General features: G+C 40.9%; 1 protein-coding gene across 1 annotated transcript; it reads left to right on the forward strand.

Annotated features, from left to right (window-relative positions):
* Positions 1–390: 390 nt before the first annotated feature.
* On the forward strand, positions 391–19,097 carry LOC118263535 (G1/S-specific cyclin-D3). Its single transcript, XM_035575577.2, has 5 exons — positions 391–841; positions 3,266–3,487; positions 11,643–11,805; positions 16,266–16,387; positions 16,501–19,097. The coding sequence occupies exons 1-5, from the start codon at positions 605–607 to the stop codon at positions 16,681–16,683; spliced, it is 927 nt and encodes a 308-aa protein (XP_035431470.1). The 5' UTR covers positions 391–604; the 3' UTR covers positions 16,684–19,097.
* Positions 19,098–19,446: the final 349 nt, after the last annotated feature.

Genomic DNA, 19,446 nt, shown 5'->3' on the forward strand with positions numbered 1-19,446 from the left:
CAGTTTGACTCGTATGTATGTTTGAACCGATTTTGATGCGGTTTTCATCATAGTATTTTTCAGGCGTAGGCGAAGGCTTCCTTTAAAAAAGGTTTTTCGTTTAAAAACCCAATTTTGCACTTATTATTCATTTATTTGAATATTTGGTAAATAATTAGTCAAGAAATTTTGAAAAATTACGCTACAAGTAGTGTATAGAACTGTTTTTATTATTCTATATCTGAGGAATTCATCTTATATTTATAAGTTAAGTAAGTAAGTATCTAACAGAATGAGAAGCAAGAATCGAGACTGAGAGAGAACTTCAGAGCGCGAGCGAGCAAGAAAACATGTTATGTATTGTTATTTGAACGTCGAATGGGAGAAACCTGCGTGCGGGCCTCACGGGCCCCGCCCCGCCCCCGCGATGCCCCCGCGCCGCGCCGATCATATGTTCGGCGACGAGGCGCTTACCGGCTGCTCACTGCGACTCGGGCACTCGCCGTCGTCGCAACACAACGCGCTGTCCTCCACGCCGGCCGCTCGCGCACGATCAGCTGTCCGACCACAATACGCCGACACCGGCCGCGACGCGAGCTGTCAATAAGCCGCAGTGCGGTGTAACATGGAGCTTCTGTGCGCGGAGCGCGTGAGTCCCGATAGCGGCGATGTGGGCCGGGCACCTCCGGCGGTGCGAGCCCACCGGGCCGCCGCGCCGGACCCGGTGCTGCTGCGGCGCCGCGTGCTCGACAACCTGCTGCGCACCGAGGAGCGCTACGCCGTCACCGCCAACTACTTTGGCACCGTGCAGACCGAGGTCACGCCGCACATGCGTCGCCTCGTCGCCGAGTGGATGCTAGAGGTGAGCGCACCCGCGCCGCATGCCGCACCCACACCGCTCCATCCGCGGATCGCGCAACCCGAACGATCGCCATTTTGTCTCGTTTTCCGGCCACGTGTAGGTACTCCCTATGGCACCAGTGGCCCTCGTATGCTCTCGCCACTGTCTGCTGTCGGGCTCCCTCGCGTCTGTGACTCCTCGATGCCGCGGAGACTGTTCCCATGACATACTAGTGCAGGAGTGTTTGCATTTGTGTTGTTGAAAGACGTGCTAACCATGATGACTTCAAACCATTGCACTGCTATTGCTAAACTGGACGTTATGGCTTTGTTTACACGATCAGCTGATTACGGTTCGTTCCACATGTTAGATTCTTATAAGAATAACAAAAGCTAATAAGTCGTTAGTTGGAAATAATGATCTGCAAGTCGTTTACAGTGTTTGTCATAAGTTGAAGATTAGGTAGTATTGGACATGTTTAAGTAGTAAGTATGCAGCGCCGGCGCTGGCGTACGTAAGTACCTAGTTGAGTAAGCAAGTGGTCGAGTCTCGAGTAGCGTGCGCAGATCGGCTGTGTGTAGCGTGCGAGGGGCCCCGGCGCGAGCGCGGGCGGGCGCGGTCGCCGACCGATGCGACTCCGCTCGTTCTATTTGAATAATCAGCTGATTTTGACACGCACACAGCTGACGCTCCGCTGCGCACTTATCTTTTGCTTGTATATGTACATATAAATAATTACAAGCGCACACACCAACGTCATTGTTCGTATTCAGTGGCCTACATGACGTGTAATTTATTATGATCTCTGCTTACTTTGCTATTTAGTTATTATTGGCCGTAAAGAGAAAATTTCGTCGTCGGATATTACGGAAACCATAATATTGGAACGTTCCGTTGAACAGTCGCCGCAACACATGTGTAGGGTTTATTATCTAAGTAGTGCTTAGATGAAGTATTGCGTTTAGTACGTATGTCGGCAGTCGGCACCGCCACGTGGAGCCGGCCGGCGCGGCGCTGACGTCACGGTGCGCGCACTGCTGCTACATGCGGCGGCGAGCCCGGACTCCGGAGTCCGGCGCAGTCACCACCTCGGCTCACCTCGTGCTTACACTTAAACTAGTCGCATACCGACGTTTCAGCACAAGCAGACCGAAACGATCCTCACAGTCCGTCGGGTCAATGACACCTCCAATATGCTCGCATTTAACTTTTATGTGTAATCATCAAGCTCACTCAAAAAGCATTACATGACGGTTCGGGAATTGTTCACCGAATCCGTGTTATTGCATTTGTAACATCGTTATCTAGATAAAGATCACGATTTTTATTTTCGCTGGACATGTTCTGATGTCCCCCAGTCAGGTCCTATGTAAAAACCGGTAGAAAAAGTCCACCAAACGTGGTATCTCACGGCCTACTCACTAGCTTACTACTGATGTACATAGCTCGTAATAGTTATCAACGATAATAGCTTTGTTTTATAGGCGCATGTGGCATTCGTTAGATGCTCACTCGTTCTGCTTCGACTATTTAGCTAGGTAGGTACCATGAAGCCGTACTTACTTAAAACTTGATTGTATTTTTTTCTATTTTATTATTGTTATTGTTGCACCAGACTTGTCAGTGGAATCTCGTTAAATAAGAAATTCGACGGAGTAGAGTGCGATGGTTAATTAGTTATAAGCGAGGTAGAGCGTGAGAGTCTCAGCGGCATGCATCAGGTTATACGTATAGGTACGTTAGAGTACATACCGACATGTTGTTTTCACGGTGATACGATTGGATCCGTGCCGGTTCGCGAGTCGCGTTACCGTGCGAAACTATGCCGGGAACAATCCGCGACGCTTCGTCTCTCATGACACTCCACATACTTTACTACTAGGTACGTACTTAAGACCTAGCTCCTTTCGCTTTCCCTACTTTCCATTTTAAAGTAACTAATTTTGAAGAAATCGTTTGATTTCACTTTATATATATTTCTGTGATAAAAATGCGATTTGCTCAACGGAAAACGTGATTTCAAACCATGTTTTGCTGTACAAGGAAAAATGTACGAAGCCGTCTGACGAACAATGAAAGATAAGCGAAGTCCTGACTTTTCCGGCTTGTACACGCTCGGCGTCTTCGCATTGGCAGCCTGGAACGACAGGATGACGATAGATTCTTAAATACGTTCGTTATATTTGATAAAAGCACGTTCAATTCCGGCCGTAGTATCAAGTGCGTTCAGGAACCATTAACGTTTTGATAAGGAATGTATAACTGCTGCAGGAAAGTAAGGCGCGCTGTATTTATCGCAATAAGTGTGTATTTCCATTTTATATATAGGTTATCAGGAATTCCGGATGATAAACTAAGCAATGGTCTGGGTGCGGTGCCAGTACTTTCTAAGAAACAAAACGGTTTATCGGTTCAAAGTTTACTAACAGTCCCTTTGTATTGCAGGTGTGTGAAGACCAGGGATGCCAGGAGGAGGTGTTTCCACTGGCGATATCTTACTTGGATCGGTTCCTGAGCGTATGTGCGGTGAGCAAGAGCCAAGTCCAGTTGCTGGGTACAGCGTGCCTACTGCTGGCGTCCAAGCTGCGCGAGCCCGGCTCCCGCGCGCTGCCTGCCGAGCTACTCGTCTTCTACACTGCCAACAGCATCACACTGGCTGACTTATGTGTAAGTAGTCTCTGTTCATTATTGCATGAATGTTTAGTAGATGCAGCGAGATATTGGGCGCGTGCATTGGTGCGACGTCCCAGATCCATCGGCGATTTACCTGCTGTACTAGTACCTATACTGTTAATTACATCAATAGCACTCTGAGTATGCATCCGGCGTTCCGCGCACTACCATATGAAGTAATATGAAGAATTAATTAACTTTCTTCGTCTCGGGAAACAGCTGATCTTATTAACCATGCAGTTTCGTATGGCTGGGTTTATGCATCGCGCACGCGCATGCACTAATTTTGCAGTTAGCTCTAGGTGCTTTCGTGTCGTTCACTCCGCTGATTTCTAAATCATTCGCTCACTGAACATCCGTGAGAGATTGGAATTCCAGTTTTATGTCGGAACATTAATTATATCTATGGAGTGATCGACTGTGGAAGCTACGTCGTCTTTGTGACGCGATTTGTCTCACCACACTACTACACACTAGTCATCGCGGTCGTATTATGAATAGCACCAACACAACGTGGACTGCGTAAAGAAGGTGACTAATGAAATTAAAAATATTTCACTTCATAACGTATATAGACTATATCAGTGAGTAAGTGGAACACTGCTGCTAATAACTAGGTGCCTATAAATAGTCACAATCTAAAATTAATATTATTAAAGGTCAAGTTCGAATCGTGTTCTGGAATATTTAGGACGATCAATTGCAAATTTTCCTTGTTTAGCGGTAATCGCCACTGAGGCGAGTATTTCATGTTTAAAAATATCAGTTTAACTAGCATCCAACAAAATGCTACCCGTCCAACCGTATTTACAGAGATTACGTTAGGTTTTATGTAACAGGTTATTTACTTAATAAATATTTTAAGAATTTGACGTGTTACATTCGATTGGTATCACATAAATTATAATATAGATATAGGTACATAAAATTCTGTTTCTGCCGGAGGTCGAAGTAGACATTGACAATAGTCACATGGCACCGTTCTCTTTAGCAAACCATTACTCAGTGATCCTGTCCCCTGCCAAGCAACACTGTCCACACTTGGACAACTTTCCTAATGTTAATAAAGGCCATTGACATTTAGGTTTGCTTACCTACCATAAGTTTCTAAGTGTTAGCCTGACTGATGAAGAGACTGAACTTTAATGCGCTAAATGTATCCGAGCGATATTATTTCACATGTAGTAGGTATTTGCATTAAATGTAACGTATTACGTGTTGGCTGTGTGTTGCATTTCGGGCGCGACGCGGCCACCCGCCGGGGCCCCGGCCGTCGCCGTTCGTCCCGTAGATAATTAGTGCACAGTGCACACCACATTTTCGCGCGTCATAATACACATACACGACTCGTTCTGCCTGCGATGCAACTGCATTCCGTGCTCCGCATTTTAGATGTCTGTATTTAGTAACGCCAATTGGTTATTAATGAGCTATTGATTTACTCGCGTTAGTCAATATAATGTCAAGTTACCGAGTGGCAATTCTCGCTCTAAATTAGGGCGCTGGTAAACGTTCGAACGAAATGATTGTAATTATACGACATACCGTAGGTGCGTATGGTGAGCGGTGGTCGTGGAATGCGACAGGTCGCGGTCTGGGAGAGGGCTGCCCTGAGTGCCTCGCGGACAGTGTCCCCTAACGAGCCGACCGACTTCTCGGAAGAACCGCCGAACGAGGCTCGCGTTTCAATCAGACCAATTACAGGCGAAGCACGCCGCTTATTTTTTCTCACGCGTCGCGGCACAAGTCGCGACCGCTCATAATCTCATCTCACGAAGCTCCGACAGATCGACACCACGCTCCTAAATAGATCACACCTTCGAATTAACTACGTCGATATTTATTATTGAATTCTTTACATACACGATTGAATTTTTTACACATCCCGCCATCGTGAATGTTCAGTGTTCATATGCATCATCTTTATGTACCTACGTAGTGTACCTAGCTGCCTACACATATGTTAATTCTCTGAGTCATGCCGTTCATAACTGCCAACTGCCAATAGATACCAATTAAATATATCGTGTTAGTAGTATCGTCATAATATCTTTTACCTTTTATACTTACACAATACAGACGCACCACACCACAAATAAATATTTAGTTTACCTACAAAATGTAGGTGGGTATACCTTGAATAGAGTACAAAACAGTTAAACACCTGAAATATGAAACTATAAATAAAAATCTCTTTTATTAACAGCTAACACAGGTAGATTGAAAATAATTTTACTTTTAGTAACATTATTCAAGTAAATATTTCTGGCGTAGTAGCTAAAATTGACTTCGTAGCACTTTCGTAGACCCGCTACGAATTATCGTAGATGCTCGAATTAAGCCGGTCGCCCACATTTTTGTGATAATTTCTATTTCGATAAAGTAAAACGACCGATTGCAGATCATTGTAATCGTGGAGTTATCAAGTATATTTCGAATGTTTCGCATTTTATCGCAATAACGGTACATATAATGCATACGTAGAACAGGTACTAAAAATATTATACTCATCTTACAACCACTCATCCAACTGTATCTAATAGAAGTCGGCTCCAATTAATTAAGTTTTTATCTAAATCTTGGTGTAGCTAGTCGATGGAATCTAGTGTATTAACCTGTAATGTTTAGCTCGGTGTATAAAGCAAGTGTTAATGTCGGGGAGAGCTGGCGCGAGGCGCGAGCGGTGTGGTGTGTGACCACTTCAGACTTGTATCGTACTCGTAGACGAGTGTGAGTGAACAATCGGTTAGATTTGATTGTTGAGGTTGTTGGCGGTTGGCGGGCACGGCTGCGCGGGCGCACAGGCTGGAGCAAAAAGAGCACGTCCTGGCATCCGAGCGGCTTTAATGCGGGGTTCTCGCGGTCGAGCGCGCCGCCGCCCGCGCCGCTCAGCGCTCACCCATAAAACCTGCACGTTCTCACATCCACACTACCACTGTAAACGTTTATTATAATTGAAGCATAAGTTTACGACCGCGGTGCCAGTTTGTCAAAAGACTATTCAATATTGCGTTTACGGTTAAAATTTAACTTTAATGAGAACTATTACAGACACAATCAAGTCCGATATCATAAAGTTATTGGATGTTTGATTGTGAGCTGATGCGGTCGGTTCTGCTTTAGAAAAGGGTTTATATACTCGGTACTACGTGTGTTATAAAGAGCTACTCTATTTAAACTTCTAATAATAAATCGTGGAATGCTAGTTTCTGAGATATTCAACATTTTCGGTTTTTGTAAAAAAATCCCGAATTGACTACAAACACTTCAATAAATAAAAAAATACTGGTTTGATTTGTTGTTTTAAATTTTATTGGTTGCCAATACATCAGTTATCATTTATTAATACTAATAATGGCATAAATATCATTCGTTTTAAAATAGCATGTAAATTCATACCAAATTTTGTTTTGTTTCACTAATTTGGTCAATAGAAAACATGATTTATTTCAAAAAAATATATGACACTAACCGTACAAACTATTAGAAAAACTTCCTTGGTTTGTTAGCTACCCAGAAACATAAAATTATTTACAAAATTCTCAAAAACAAATGAATTAATTGATGATAAGTAGAGTGTAAAGAGAAAAGCTCAATTACAAAAACATCTTATTTTGTTAAATTTTGTTCAATGTGACCTTCCTTACGACTAAAACATGCCCGAATATGCTTCCTTATCTCTATGACGGACACTCTTGGACTGAATATGCGTCTTATTTCGTCACTATCTTCAAATATGTAAAGAGAAGAAACTCGATACACGGCCAACTCCGTCTGCATAAACAAGGGCTTTCTTGTAAAAATCAACCGGCGTTAGGTACTGGACACCGTGCATGCCATGGTGTTGGACCCCCTGCCAATATAACACGTGGGAATCGAGATATCCTACCATTGCCGCACAGTAGTTCGATAGTGCGCTGGACAAACTATCACAAATTTCATTATTAGCTCCCAAAATAGTCAACAAAATCCGAAAAAGCAAAACCATCATAAACAGTTTTATCGGATACGGTTTTTCAAATGTTTTTCAAATGTTTGGATGGGTATCATAAATAATTACCTACTTAATTGACTGTACTTTTTATCTAACAATTTAAATGTTAAGAAATATGAATATTTTTTAAGGAATGAGCTAAATTTGGGCCATTGTTTTAGATTTGAATTTAGAAACAAAACACGAATTTATTCGAACACGAGTCCAGCGCACTATCGAACTACTGTGCGGCAATGGTAGGTATCTCGATTCCCACGTGTTATAAGGGGGTCCAACACCATTGCACGGTGAGTACCTAACGCCGGTTGATTTTTACAAGAAACTTGTTTATGCGACGGAGTTGGCCGTGTATCGAATTTCTTCTCTAAAACATATTTGAAAATGGTGACGAAATTAGACGCATATTCAGTCCAAGAGTGTCCGTCATAGAGATGAAGCATGTTCGGGCATGTATTTGTCGTAGGGGAGGTCACATTGAACAAAATTTTGCAAAATCAGATGTTTTTGTAATTGAGCTTTTCATCTTTACACTCTACTTAAAACAATTAATTCCTTTGTTTTTGAGAATTTTATAAATAATTTTATCTGGGTAGCTAATAAACCATGGAAGTTTTTCTAATAGTTTGTACGGTTAGTGTCATACATTTTTTTTGAAATAAACATGTTTTCTATTGACCAAATTAGTGAAACAAAACAAAATTTGGTATGAATTTACATGCTATTTTAAAACGAATGATATTTACATTATTAGTATTAACAATTGATAATATGTATTGGCAACCAATAAAAGTAAATCAAACCAGTATTTTTTTATTTATTGAAGTGTTTGTAGTCAATTCGGGATTTTTTTCAAAAATATGTTGAATATCTCAGAAACTAGCCACTTTCCGCCCAAGGACCTCTGGGCTAATTTTGTAGGAAATAGTTGTATTATCACCTATCGAGAGGAATACGACGAATTATAAGTCACCCTGTATACTCGGTACTACGTGTGTTATAAAGAGCTACTCTATTTAAACTTCTAATAATAAATCGTGGAATGCTTTAATCTGTTAAAGGAAATTATTGTTTAGAATATGAGGAATGAGCTTATTAGCACGAGCGCGCGTTGTTTGCTGATCTCACGGCGCGGCGCGCGGCGCTGCATGTTTCCGGTGCAAATGAAACTTCCCCTGCGAACTAATGCGACAAAACAAAACGACCGCCTGTGTGCACTACCTATCTTGCTTTATGTACTTTCTAACACTTCATACTTCGTGCAGATTTATCTATAATAACACGACATAAAAGATTTAAATGCATTATTTTTAAAACCTTTAAAAACAAAAATGGCCTTCAGGGATATGACTGTGTTCTCAAGTCAATGGTAGTAAAAATAAGGAATGAATTACATGCCAGAACTATTACTATTCTGAAATTATTGATGTCTAAGTAGGGGTTACTTTGGTAATATAGTTTATTTTTACTGTCACTCATGGAGATAAGTGCATGTGTTGAGTGACACCTAGGTTAGAACAGAAATTGTGTTAACGAGCGCGCGCGCACGATAACCTCAGTGCACACGAGTGAAGGTGCAGCGCGCAGCCGCATGCGCCGGCTCGTTAGAAAATTGTGTCACTTAGCTACCTTAATATCACGCCAACGTATTACCCACATTCCTTCACTTTTACCTCTTCATCGAAGAAAGGCTGTGTTTACATCCACACTTGCACAGCTTCCGAAAAACTTGAACTACCATGTTTTGAGTTCTAGCAAAAAATTGTTTGTGGAGCAATCACTATTATTAAAGAGTTCGCCACTAAAAGGTACCCTCAACGGTAATAAAATTCCAATGAGTACGCGTTGAACAACTCGACATATGCGGGCGATGGCCGTGAGGACGAAAAAAATGAGAAATTTTGTGGTTAGGAACATCACGACGTGGAACGCGGCCTGAGAGCCTGAGCAGTCGAGTCCATTGTGCTACCACACGCTGTCGCCACGCCTAGCTACACGTAAAGGCTCATCTTACAGCATTTGAAAACTATTAAGCTAGGAAACTTTAATCATTATGTACTTGTTTGTCACCTTATCGGTTAATATTCCGACAAAACTTCACAAGTCAACTGTCAGTATAATCATTTTACAGGAATGCGCTGATGGTTACAATATTACGTAACAATTGCGATATCGTACATGCCCAACACGTTTTGTACGCTCACAGCAAATTTCGTATTCAATACTGCACTTCTGAGGTTTTCATCGATGACTGTCTCCAATTAGGCTTAGTAATAATATCTATCTACCTCGCAGGTTACCGTGCAGTTGCTACATAGCCGCTAACATTAAAACATTGTATACGATACGGTAGTTTACCTTCACAACGCGTTAAAATTTCAATTCGTCGTTACTTTTTAATAACCACTAGTAAGACTGTTCCCATCCGCATCTGGAAAATTCCAAAGTTGTTTAGTCTCATAAGCTTAGTGGCCACGCGACACCGAGTCATTGTTTGATTCTAATAGCGGCGCAGTCACACCGTTCGATGAAATTGGATAAAGCATGGGAACCGAGTGTGGAATTCAGCGAGTGTGTTGCGGGCAACGAGGGCTGTTTGCATAGCTCGCTTTATTGGCTGTAACGTGGTTCGATAACTGCTGCGGCCGCCGCACCCGGCCCGCCGCCGGCCGCCGGTCCTCCACTCTAATGAACACTCGCCTGCAACTTTACGAGCTGCATTCCATCCGTCTCGGGTGGACGGTGGACCGACTCCACACATGTGAGCGCTGCGCTAGCTGTGTACGACTGTACTGTGTACTAGCCATAGCCAGTCAGCGCTCGCTCTCCAACAGTCTCACCGGTACACACGAATCGCTCATCTAATTTATGTGATCAGCTGATAGGACACAACTACATGTCACATTGCAACTACTTAAACCAAACAGTACATTTCAGGCACATGTATTACGTTTTCTTAATAAAATTCAGAACAACAGACAAGATCTAAATCCGCCTTCAACACCTACTTTTGCGGTGAACATTTTATGAATGCATTGTTTTCGAAGAGCTTTTTAACCAGTCACAACTTCACAAGTTAAACGATAGAACGAATAAGTATTTATTTTCATTTCGCGGTCGACCCGCATACTGGCGTTAGTAACCGCTTTTACTCACCTACTCTTTTTAGCCCATGTGTCAACGTCAACGTTATAAATATTGTTCTCTATTCGCAAAATGTCGCTATTTGTATTTATTTATTGAATAAATCAGATAGCGTCATTGTAACATCGTGTTGCATACTCACACATACACAGTCCCGATTTAATTCGACTTCCAGTGATGATACTTCATTCATTCATAAACATGATATGCGAAGAATCTATATGCCCTAACTGCTGTCCCTTGCTTAACAAATACCGACTCTAAGTTCATCGGTGTGAGAGATATAGTTGATCGAAAGAAAAGCAACAACCGGGCCGCCGCGGTCGACCCCGTCGATTGAGTTAAGTAAACATCGAGTATTATCTGTCAACGGACATGCAACGCGTACATGTACGAGTGTATACGTACACAAAATAATCAACTTATTCATGAAACGGTCGTTCAAATATTGGGGATATTCTACGGCGACACTTCTTACCTACACATATTAGTATAGATATTAAGCGCAATTTTGGTATTATTGTATAAAAATCAAACATTATGTTGTCAAAGTTATATTCAATTTAGGTCACCAGTAACTTAGTTCTCAAAAGATAACAATTCGATAAGTTCAACAGGTTTGTCGTTTTTGATTCCATGGCTATTTGTCTTACTTTACCAAAGACCTCTGAAAACTGAATTCAGTTAAATAGACGAAAATCTTGGTCACTCATAGTTCTTATTGTTATTTATCGGAGAAAGAGAACTTTGTTTCCAGTTTGAATGAGACTAAACAAAACATGGACTAAAACTGTAACATTGTTCATTTGATTGCACAACATAGCACCGGGGACTACCTACGCGCCGTTCCGGGAAGTCGAGCAAAACTCGGCGTGTTAGTGATTATAGCGGCGGATGTGGCGACAGGAATGCTATTTTATTATCCAACCGATATTGACCTTTTCGGTATTACGACTGATAAATCTAATGGAATATAAAGTACCTATTTGATGAACGTTGTTTCGTTGTTAACAGAGTTGGGAGCTGCTGGTGCTGTCGAAGCTAAAGTGGGACGTCGCGGGAGTGACAGCTCACGACTTCCTGCCGCTGCTGCTCTCGCGGCTACCGCTGCGTGGCCTCGTCAACACCGAGATGGTGCACAGACACGCGCAGACTTTCATCTCGCTAGCTGCTAGAGGTAAGCATTTCTACATCCTGACTGTACGTCAGCTGAAACCTGCTTTCAGAACACACGAGATGGACAAAAATATCCAAAAACTTGCGTACAAATATGTAGTTATTGCGTCTGAGACAGGACCGTGTCTCCCAAAGATAGTTCTCTTGTCATGAATGAGAATACATCATGTAACGTTTTGTTTGCAACGGCAGACAGTAATTAGCATCTAGATACCACGTCATGTCACGACACAGTCGTCTTGCGCTGCGGACCGCGTTGGTCTATGGACACGTGTCACTGAACCTTTACTTCGAAATAGGAACTTCTCTACTACTTTTCTCATAATTATACTTTTAATTTTTGTCACATTTTCCGTAACCAGACAATTCTGCAGTGCGGAATTCTGTTACGTCTGTTGGCATTTATTTCTTTCCAAATGGTATCAATTGTTTTAACATTTTATCACTGTAGATAAATTACACGCCAGCATTGTTAATCAGGGCCTCTTTGCCACAGCATTAAATGCAAAGTAATATGTATGAGTTTTGAAATTAAATTCGTTGCAGAAGCTTATATGTATAAAATAAACCAAATAAAAATATTACTGCGAAGTTAAACTTGTTTATTAGGTAGTAACTGGATATGAAATGCCTATTTGTTAGGTATAGGTTGTTAGGTTATGGTATAGGTGAATATATTATTAGGAGAGATGGTTATCGTCTGGCGGCGGCCGGCGGCTAGCAGAGAGCGTAGCGAGATGTGAATAGGTTTGTTTACAGTGAGGGCGCTCGCGCAGGCTCGGGCGGTGTGTGTGTCCTGGCAGCGGCCGCGCCGGCGCCTCCCACGCCGCTCGCCCGAGCGCATTCCAGCACGCCTCGGGACTCCCGCCCCCGCGCGCCCCGACCCTCCCCCGCTACCCTCATGGGATCATATGTTTTTGTGCAACGGTTTTTGTTGTTCGCCGCCGCTGTCGTATTGTTTTTTGTTCAAGAAGTTCACGCTCCAGCTCTTTTATTTCACTTGCTTCTCGGATATCATCTCTCACTTGTGAGTCCAAGGCGAATTAAATCTCCTTCACTAATGTATCCGATCGAGTGCGCCACATTACACATTTCCATTTATGAAATATTGATTGTCTTGAAACTTCGAAGTAATTCAGGAATGAATGAGCATGTCACTATAAAATGAATATTACAAAAGCCCCATTACCTTTGATGGATTTTCTGGATCTATTGGGCAGCCTACGTATAGGTAACTACATAAATGAGGCGTGTGTGCTGTCTACACATACTACCCTCCAGGCGAGGCGGTGAGACCGCGTAGACTTGTCGTTTCGCGGTATCGAGCGAGCCCGCATTATGTATCATTATTTGAATGGCACAATTTACTCTGGAATCATAACTCGTGGGGATATTAAATTTGTAATGGGTTATTTTAATGCTGACAACTCTCGCTGGTCCTCCCAATGATGATGAATATGATGATAAGTTATACATACCTATGTACCTTCTTATTTTATTTTTATTAAAAACCTACATTCTTTCCTGCGGCTTCGTTAACTTATTTTTGAAAAGGTATGAATAATGTTGAAGTGGTTCTCATGTGTGGTATGTGAGGTGTGACGCGGCCTATATTGCGCGAGACAGGTATCTTATCTGCGTCGGACTATTATTCTTTCACATGTGAGCACTGCTCGTTGGATAGCAGTCGCCGTAGACGATGTCACGGTGGTTACGCGGCATTTCCTCCAGTGACCAATAAAGAAAGATAGCTTAATTTTTATAACCTTATTAATTGGATGTACCATTTTTGGAGGTAATGCCATTCCATCTTAAGAGACGATCCTTCGTGTCTTGCTCAGCTTGCGACCACCAGATTAACGCACTATTGTGAATTTTAATAGTCGAGTAGTTGTCGATTTGAACCATTTCAGTTCCCTTCTCAACGAATAGGTATGGTACCTACGAACAATCCGGCCTTGTGGGATCGTTCACCTCGCGAATCGACTATTGCGCGTGCTACTAGTACCTGTGCCGACGACACCTATTATAATATGTAGGCAGTTACTTAGTTCTCAAGGGCAATAATATGACGGAATTTGACTATTATATCACCGCCGTCAGAATTTAATTGAAAGACTGAGATTCTTTTAGATTCCTTTTGTAATTTTTAACCTTAGAAATTCTAATGACGAGAAATAACTTAATAAAAGAACGTTAAGTCATTTAACTGGAATAATAAATTAACTCATCATGAACTCGATTCGAGCAACGAACTTTTAAAGTGATACAGAAGCGAGAAACGGATGTACCGATCCCCGCGCGTAGACAGGCCATACTTGGCCACGGCCTGTCTACGAGGGGCACACAGCACACAGTACACAACTTTATTAATTTACATACACACCAAAGTGCAGTGGGACCGACGTCGCTGTGCCACTTCCTCTAGAAAGTGTACATTAGTGTTATTAGCTCGTGATGAAGCAGCGCCGTCACGACTAATAAGGACGCGCTCGCTTCCGCTACGTGTGTGTCCTGCGCCGTGCAGCCGCGCACAGCACAGCTCCAGCCTAGCACGCCGGGCTGCACGGCTACATAGCGCAGGCATCACGCTCAGCAATCAAAGTGACTGGTGATCTTGATGCGCTCGTGACAAAGGGGCTGCTCGTCGGCAGGGCCGGCCGGCTCGGACGCGCACCGGGTACTGGCCTGTTTGATTAACATCAGATTATGCAAATACCTCGAGTGAGCGGCCGCTTTCGTTGTTTCATCTCTCTCTTTTTATTCGTTCCCTTTATCTCGGGTATGCCGACATGCAAATTAAAAAAAATGAAAATAAATCTTTTAAATGAGCTGAAAGAGTGTTCGATATCCATACATTGGTCGGTATAATAGAGTCTACTTAATGATGAATGGAGGGTTCTTGTAGGCTTCACTCGTATTATTGTCTGCGTCTTCCAGTTAGTGGGCATTCGTGGTGCCTCGCATCCTTGCGGAGGTTCTTATCTTAGTCCTGTAGAAGCGTGGGAACTTGTTTTATGTTTTGCGTGTACTTATCGAAACACCACTTATAAAAGCTTGACTGTAACGTACTTTAGTACAATTGAAACCATAGTATTTGGTAAGTACTAAGTACTTATAAGTATTGTATTGTTAACAATAACTTGACAAGGTCGGGCAGCTTATTTTCCTCCTTTATTATCGGAAGCAGCTATGTGTGGTGAACTAAATAACTGCTGATAAATACTTTGAAATATAGTTTTGATTTTCACAATGAACTAAAGAAACTCGTTGCAACCGTTGACCTTACAATCAGGTGTCATCATAATCTATGTTTATAGTTTTCTACCTACTTTCTTAGGTGCTACATTACACATAATAGACATATTTGAAAACAAAGAAAGGGACTGAAAGAAACTATTGGTAGTGTAAAGTAACGATGATATCGCAGAAATTTCGATTGTATTTGCGTCATAGTAGGTAGCGCGCACAGACGAACAGACAAACAGACAAACAGACAAACAGACAAACAGACAAACAGACAATTACCAAGACCTGCATTGATTTCCAACTCGAAAACAAAGAAAGGGACTGAAAGAAACTATTGGTAGTGTAAAGTAACGATGATATCGCAGAAATTTCGATTGTATTTGCGTCATAGTAGGTACTTAGACCTGCATTGATTTCCAACGTTAAATTGAAAATTGACGAGAATATCTTAATGACATTGAATTATGAATAATTAGTCATAGTATTCAGATTCATATTCATAATAATTCAATAAAGGTTTTCATATAAGTTTAAATTGAATGTTCAGTATTTTCCTGTTTGTTTTTCACGGTCTGGATGTCTGGTAGACATACACATATAATAGAAACCACATCCAATGTTCGTTGGATACCAGCCCCCATACACGTACATGCGAGCCTACCTACATATATGATGTATGGTATAATGGTTTTGCCAAAGTAAGCCCGTGAGAAATATTCAAGTGAGGCGAAGGAGCGAGCCTGTGGAATGCGGCCGCGAGGGCGGGTGCCGGCTCCTTTGAGGCTGCACTCTCCACAGGAGACTGACAACCTGCGCGAGAGAGAAAGGAACATTTCTTTTGCCGGATATGCCCCACTCCTCTAGCCTCTACGGCCGCCCGTCGCCGTATTCGCACCGTCTACGGACGACTACATGAAAGCTAATGCGCTACACTTTACCTACCTCCAACTGCAATTTTACAGTCGGCTTTAAATGTATTGATAGAAGTACTATGGCAGGAAAATTAGTTTAATTTATTCACTAGTGAGCTGATCCATATCCTATTGCGGTTTTATTAAACAAACGGTCCTGTTTTAATTACATAATAATAAGAGCGTTGAAGTAACAAACAATTTAATTGATCTAACAATAGAGAGATGACGGATTAATAAATTAGGTTAAGAATGATGAGTGCGGTCGGCACAGTTTTAATGGATGGTGTGTTTGTTGTAGACTACGAGTTCACGCTGTACTCGGCGAGCACACTGGCGTCGTGCAGCATCGCGGCGGCACTGCGCGGCCTCGGCCTCGACGGCCATCTGCCGCGGCTGCATGAACTCACGCGCATTGATTTGGTAAGTTGTATTAAAAATAGCATAACATACATAATATTGATTACATTACAAGGTTCCAATGAGATATCCTGTCCATTTTCTTGCAAATCTCCTAACGTTATAATGTTTTGCAGGACTGTCTCCAAACATGCCTGGAGCAGATAGAGGAGATGGTGCAGCACATGATCGAGGAGGGCAACACAGGGAACCCAAACGGGCAGGCGCGCGAGGCCGCGGCCTGGACGCCGCCGCCGACGCAGGACAAGAGCCACAGTAACGCCGCCACGCCCACCGACGTGCGCGACGTGCACTTCTGAACTGCGCTCCACGTCCACCGCCGTCCCGTGCCCCACGGACGATTGCTTTAATTACGGTGCATTAGTACGAAAATACTTTAAACTATCATGTTCAAGATGCCCGTGATCAAGGACTGAACCCAAGACTGACAATCATATGTCTCTAACGTAGGTAATTTTGTACGTATCTTACTAATCGCAACTTGCGCATACATAATAAATAAGTGTAAGCCCTGCGTGCTACTTGTAATTTGCCTCTAGTCTGTGCGTTCACTAAAATTGTTTTGCATTGAACGAGTTTACTTTAGATAGAACTCTTTCAGGTCTAGTTTATACGGTTCTTGAAATTACAATCTACCTCTTAATAATTTAAGCTTCAATTTCACCTGCCGAGTGCTCTAATAAATCTGTAATAGTTTGCCAATAAAATAGCTGTTACAAATAGTCATTACCTTGTTACATGTTCGTATGGGACCAAAGTTAGCTTCACATTTTTTCTTATTTTATAACATGAACTGACTCAACCCTTCAGTTATTCTGTAATTTAATATAGTAGTTTTATCAAGTATAGTAGCGTTTGTAAGTAAGATATATTTATCAGCTGATTCAATCACTGTTAGTGGAAGTAAGTCGAGGTACAATACCTTAAACTTTTACTTAATCAATCATTTAGAAGTTCAAATTATTTTCAGACATTTTAATAATTATTTTTGGTTCACTAAATTCTTTCAGAAATAGAATGTTATTGTATCGGGGGAAGGCAATAAATTACGCTTGTGTATTGTAAAAACTAATATTACGTACATTTCATATTATATTTATAACACATTATGGAGTCAGAACTTTGTATAAAATTAGCCGTGCAACTGCAAATAATATTTACATAATTAAAAAATAGGTAATAGATGTAGACAAGGGGCTGTATATTTTTGTTTCGATAGTGCACTTTAAACTTATGTATGTAAGCAAATTGATTTATTACCTTTGTTCCTTACATATTAGTTGATAAAATATTGTGATAAGTGTTATAAATTTTAATTTAATTTCGTATCGTAGTCACTTCCAGTCATAATATGTTAACTTAGAAGTACTATGCGAGACCATTTCGGATTGTTGCTAAACGAAAATGTAAAAAAAAACAATGTGATCCATGCTTAAGATTTTAGGTTAGCACTTAGTTATTAAATCACGCGATCGATCGTTCCTATGTTTGAACCATCAGAACTAAACATACACGCAATAGTCATCAAGTTCCACTATTTTGTACTTAATGTTTCGACTAGACTAATTAATTATCGAAGCGCTCGTAACTTTAATTAAAAAATTGTGATACAGTATCTTCATATTTAGTTTGTACGTAGGTATGTGTAATTAAGTACGGGTGGAGTAGGTAGAAGAAACAGTGAGTGCTGGTTAAAGTAGGATTATGTTAATGTTAGTCTAAGTTAGTTATATGCACTCTGATAGTTACGTGCACAATAAGTTTTTAGTAGTTGCATATAAAGTGAACAAGAAATCACTCCAATGTCTTCCAAGATTACGTGAGACGGGCAGAATGTTGAGGTGTCCCGTCTCCTAACTTTACTAAGGTATTGCGTTTATATTTTTTTATTTTAGTTTTCGTACTTCTTGTTATATCACACACACCTGATTGTTCGTACAGATTATAAGTTTAATTACTATGTAGGATCTGGTGTCGATGTACATATTAGATTAACATGTAAATATATTATAGAGATGTGCTGTAAGCATGTGGTGCCATAAGTTACACTACTAAACAAGTATTTTATTAAAGAAACATATTTTGATTTAGTATCTCAGAGACTTGATACAATACCTTGAAATATTTAAATAACTGTATTTGATAAGTGATACCCTTCAATGCAAAAATATATATTTAATTTGCACAAACTTGGTTGTGGAGTAGTCATACCTAATGTTTAGGTATTGCAATAGTAAATACTGCGTCAGATGTGAACATACTGCCGAATAGAAATATATGCTTAATATATTAGCTTGTATATAAAATTATGTGGGAAAACATACGCATTACGAAGTTAGTCTTATTAATTGCTATTTGGCTTTTGGACTGGCTTTTTCGAAATAGTGTAAGAAATTTACTATGTTTATATGAATTTAGATTATAAAAATGTTAAGGAAAATTGTATTTTCCGCAGATGCGATTTATAAAAACGGATAAAATGCTTTAGAGCTACTTGGCTCAAATAGATGTGAGCTTTGAGCGATTTATAAAATATACTTTAATAATATTATAAGGACCAAAATTCTAAAAGTAATTATGACAGAACATTTTCATTACTTTGATTTTTATTGTGATTTATTATATTTAAGTGACATATTGGATTATAGTAGAATTAAGTCGTTGAGAGTGTAAATATCTAAAGAAAAAGTAATAAAAAATTCCAAAATATAAACATCATGTTCTTATTTTGTACTTTTTATCCCTATCTGTTAACTTAATAAGGCAATGGTGGTACAATGACAAGTATTCTTTGTACTTATCCGGAATGTCTATTGGACATTATCAAATCAATTGTGTAACTCATACCACCATTAATGGCGGTTGAGGTCGCGGGTTCAACTCCCTCGCGCAAGTTTAGTCTCTGTAAAGGTTTAGATTTTATTTGCGCATTTCTACGTCAAAACAATTTAGTGCTACTACTAATATATTTAAGAACACTCTTGCATATAACAGTGTGTGCAGAGATAAACATAAAGGACTTTTGTAATCGGGTACTCGGGTTTTAGTAATGGATTCATTTT

Source organism: Spodoptera frugiperda, chromosome 27 (assembly GCF_023101765.2).
Source record: "Spodoptera frugiperda isolate SF20-4 chromosome 27, AGI-APGP_CSIRO_Sfru_2.0, whole genome shotgun sequence".
Classification (NCBI taxonomy): domain Eukaryota; kingdom Metazoa; phylum Arthropoda; class Insecta; order Lepidoptera; family Noctuidae; genus Spodoptera; species Spodoptera frugiperda.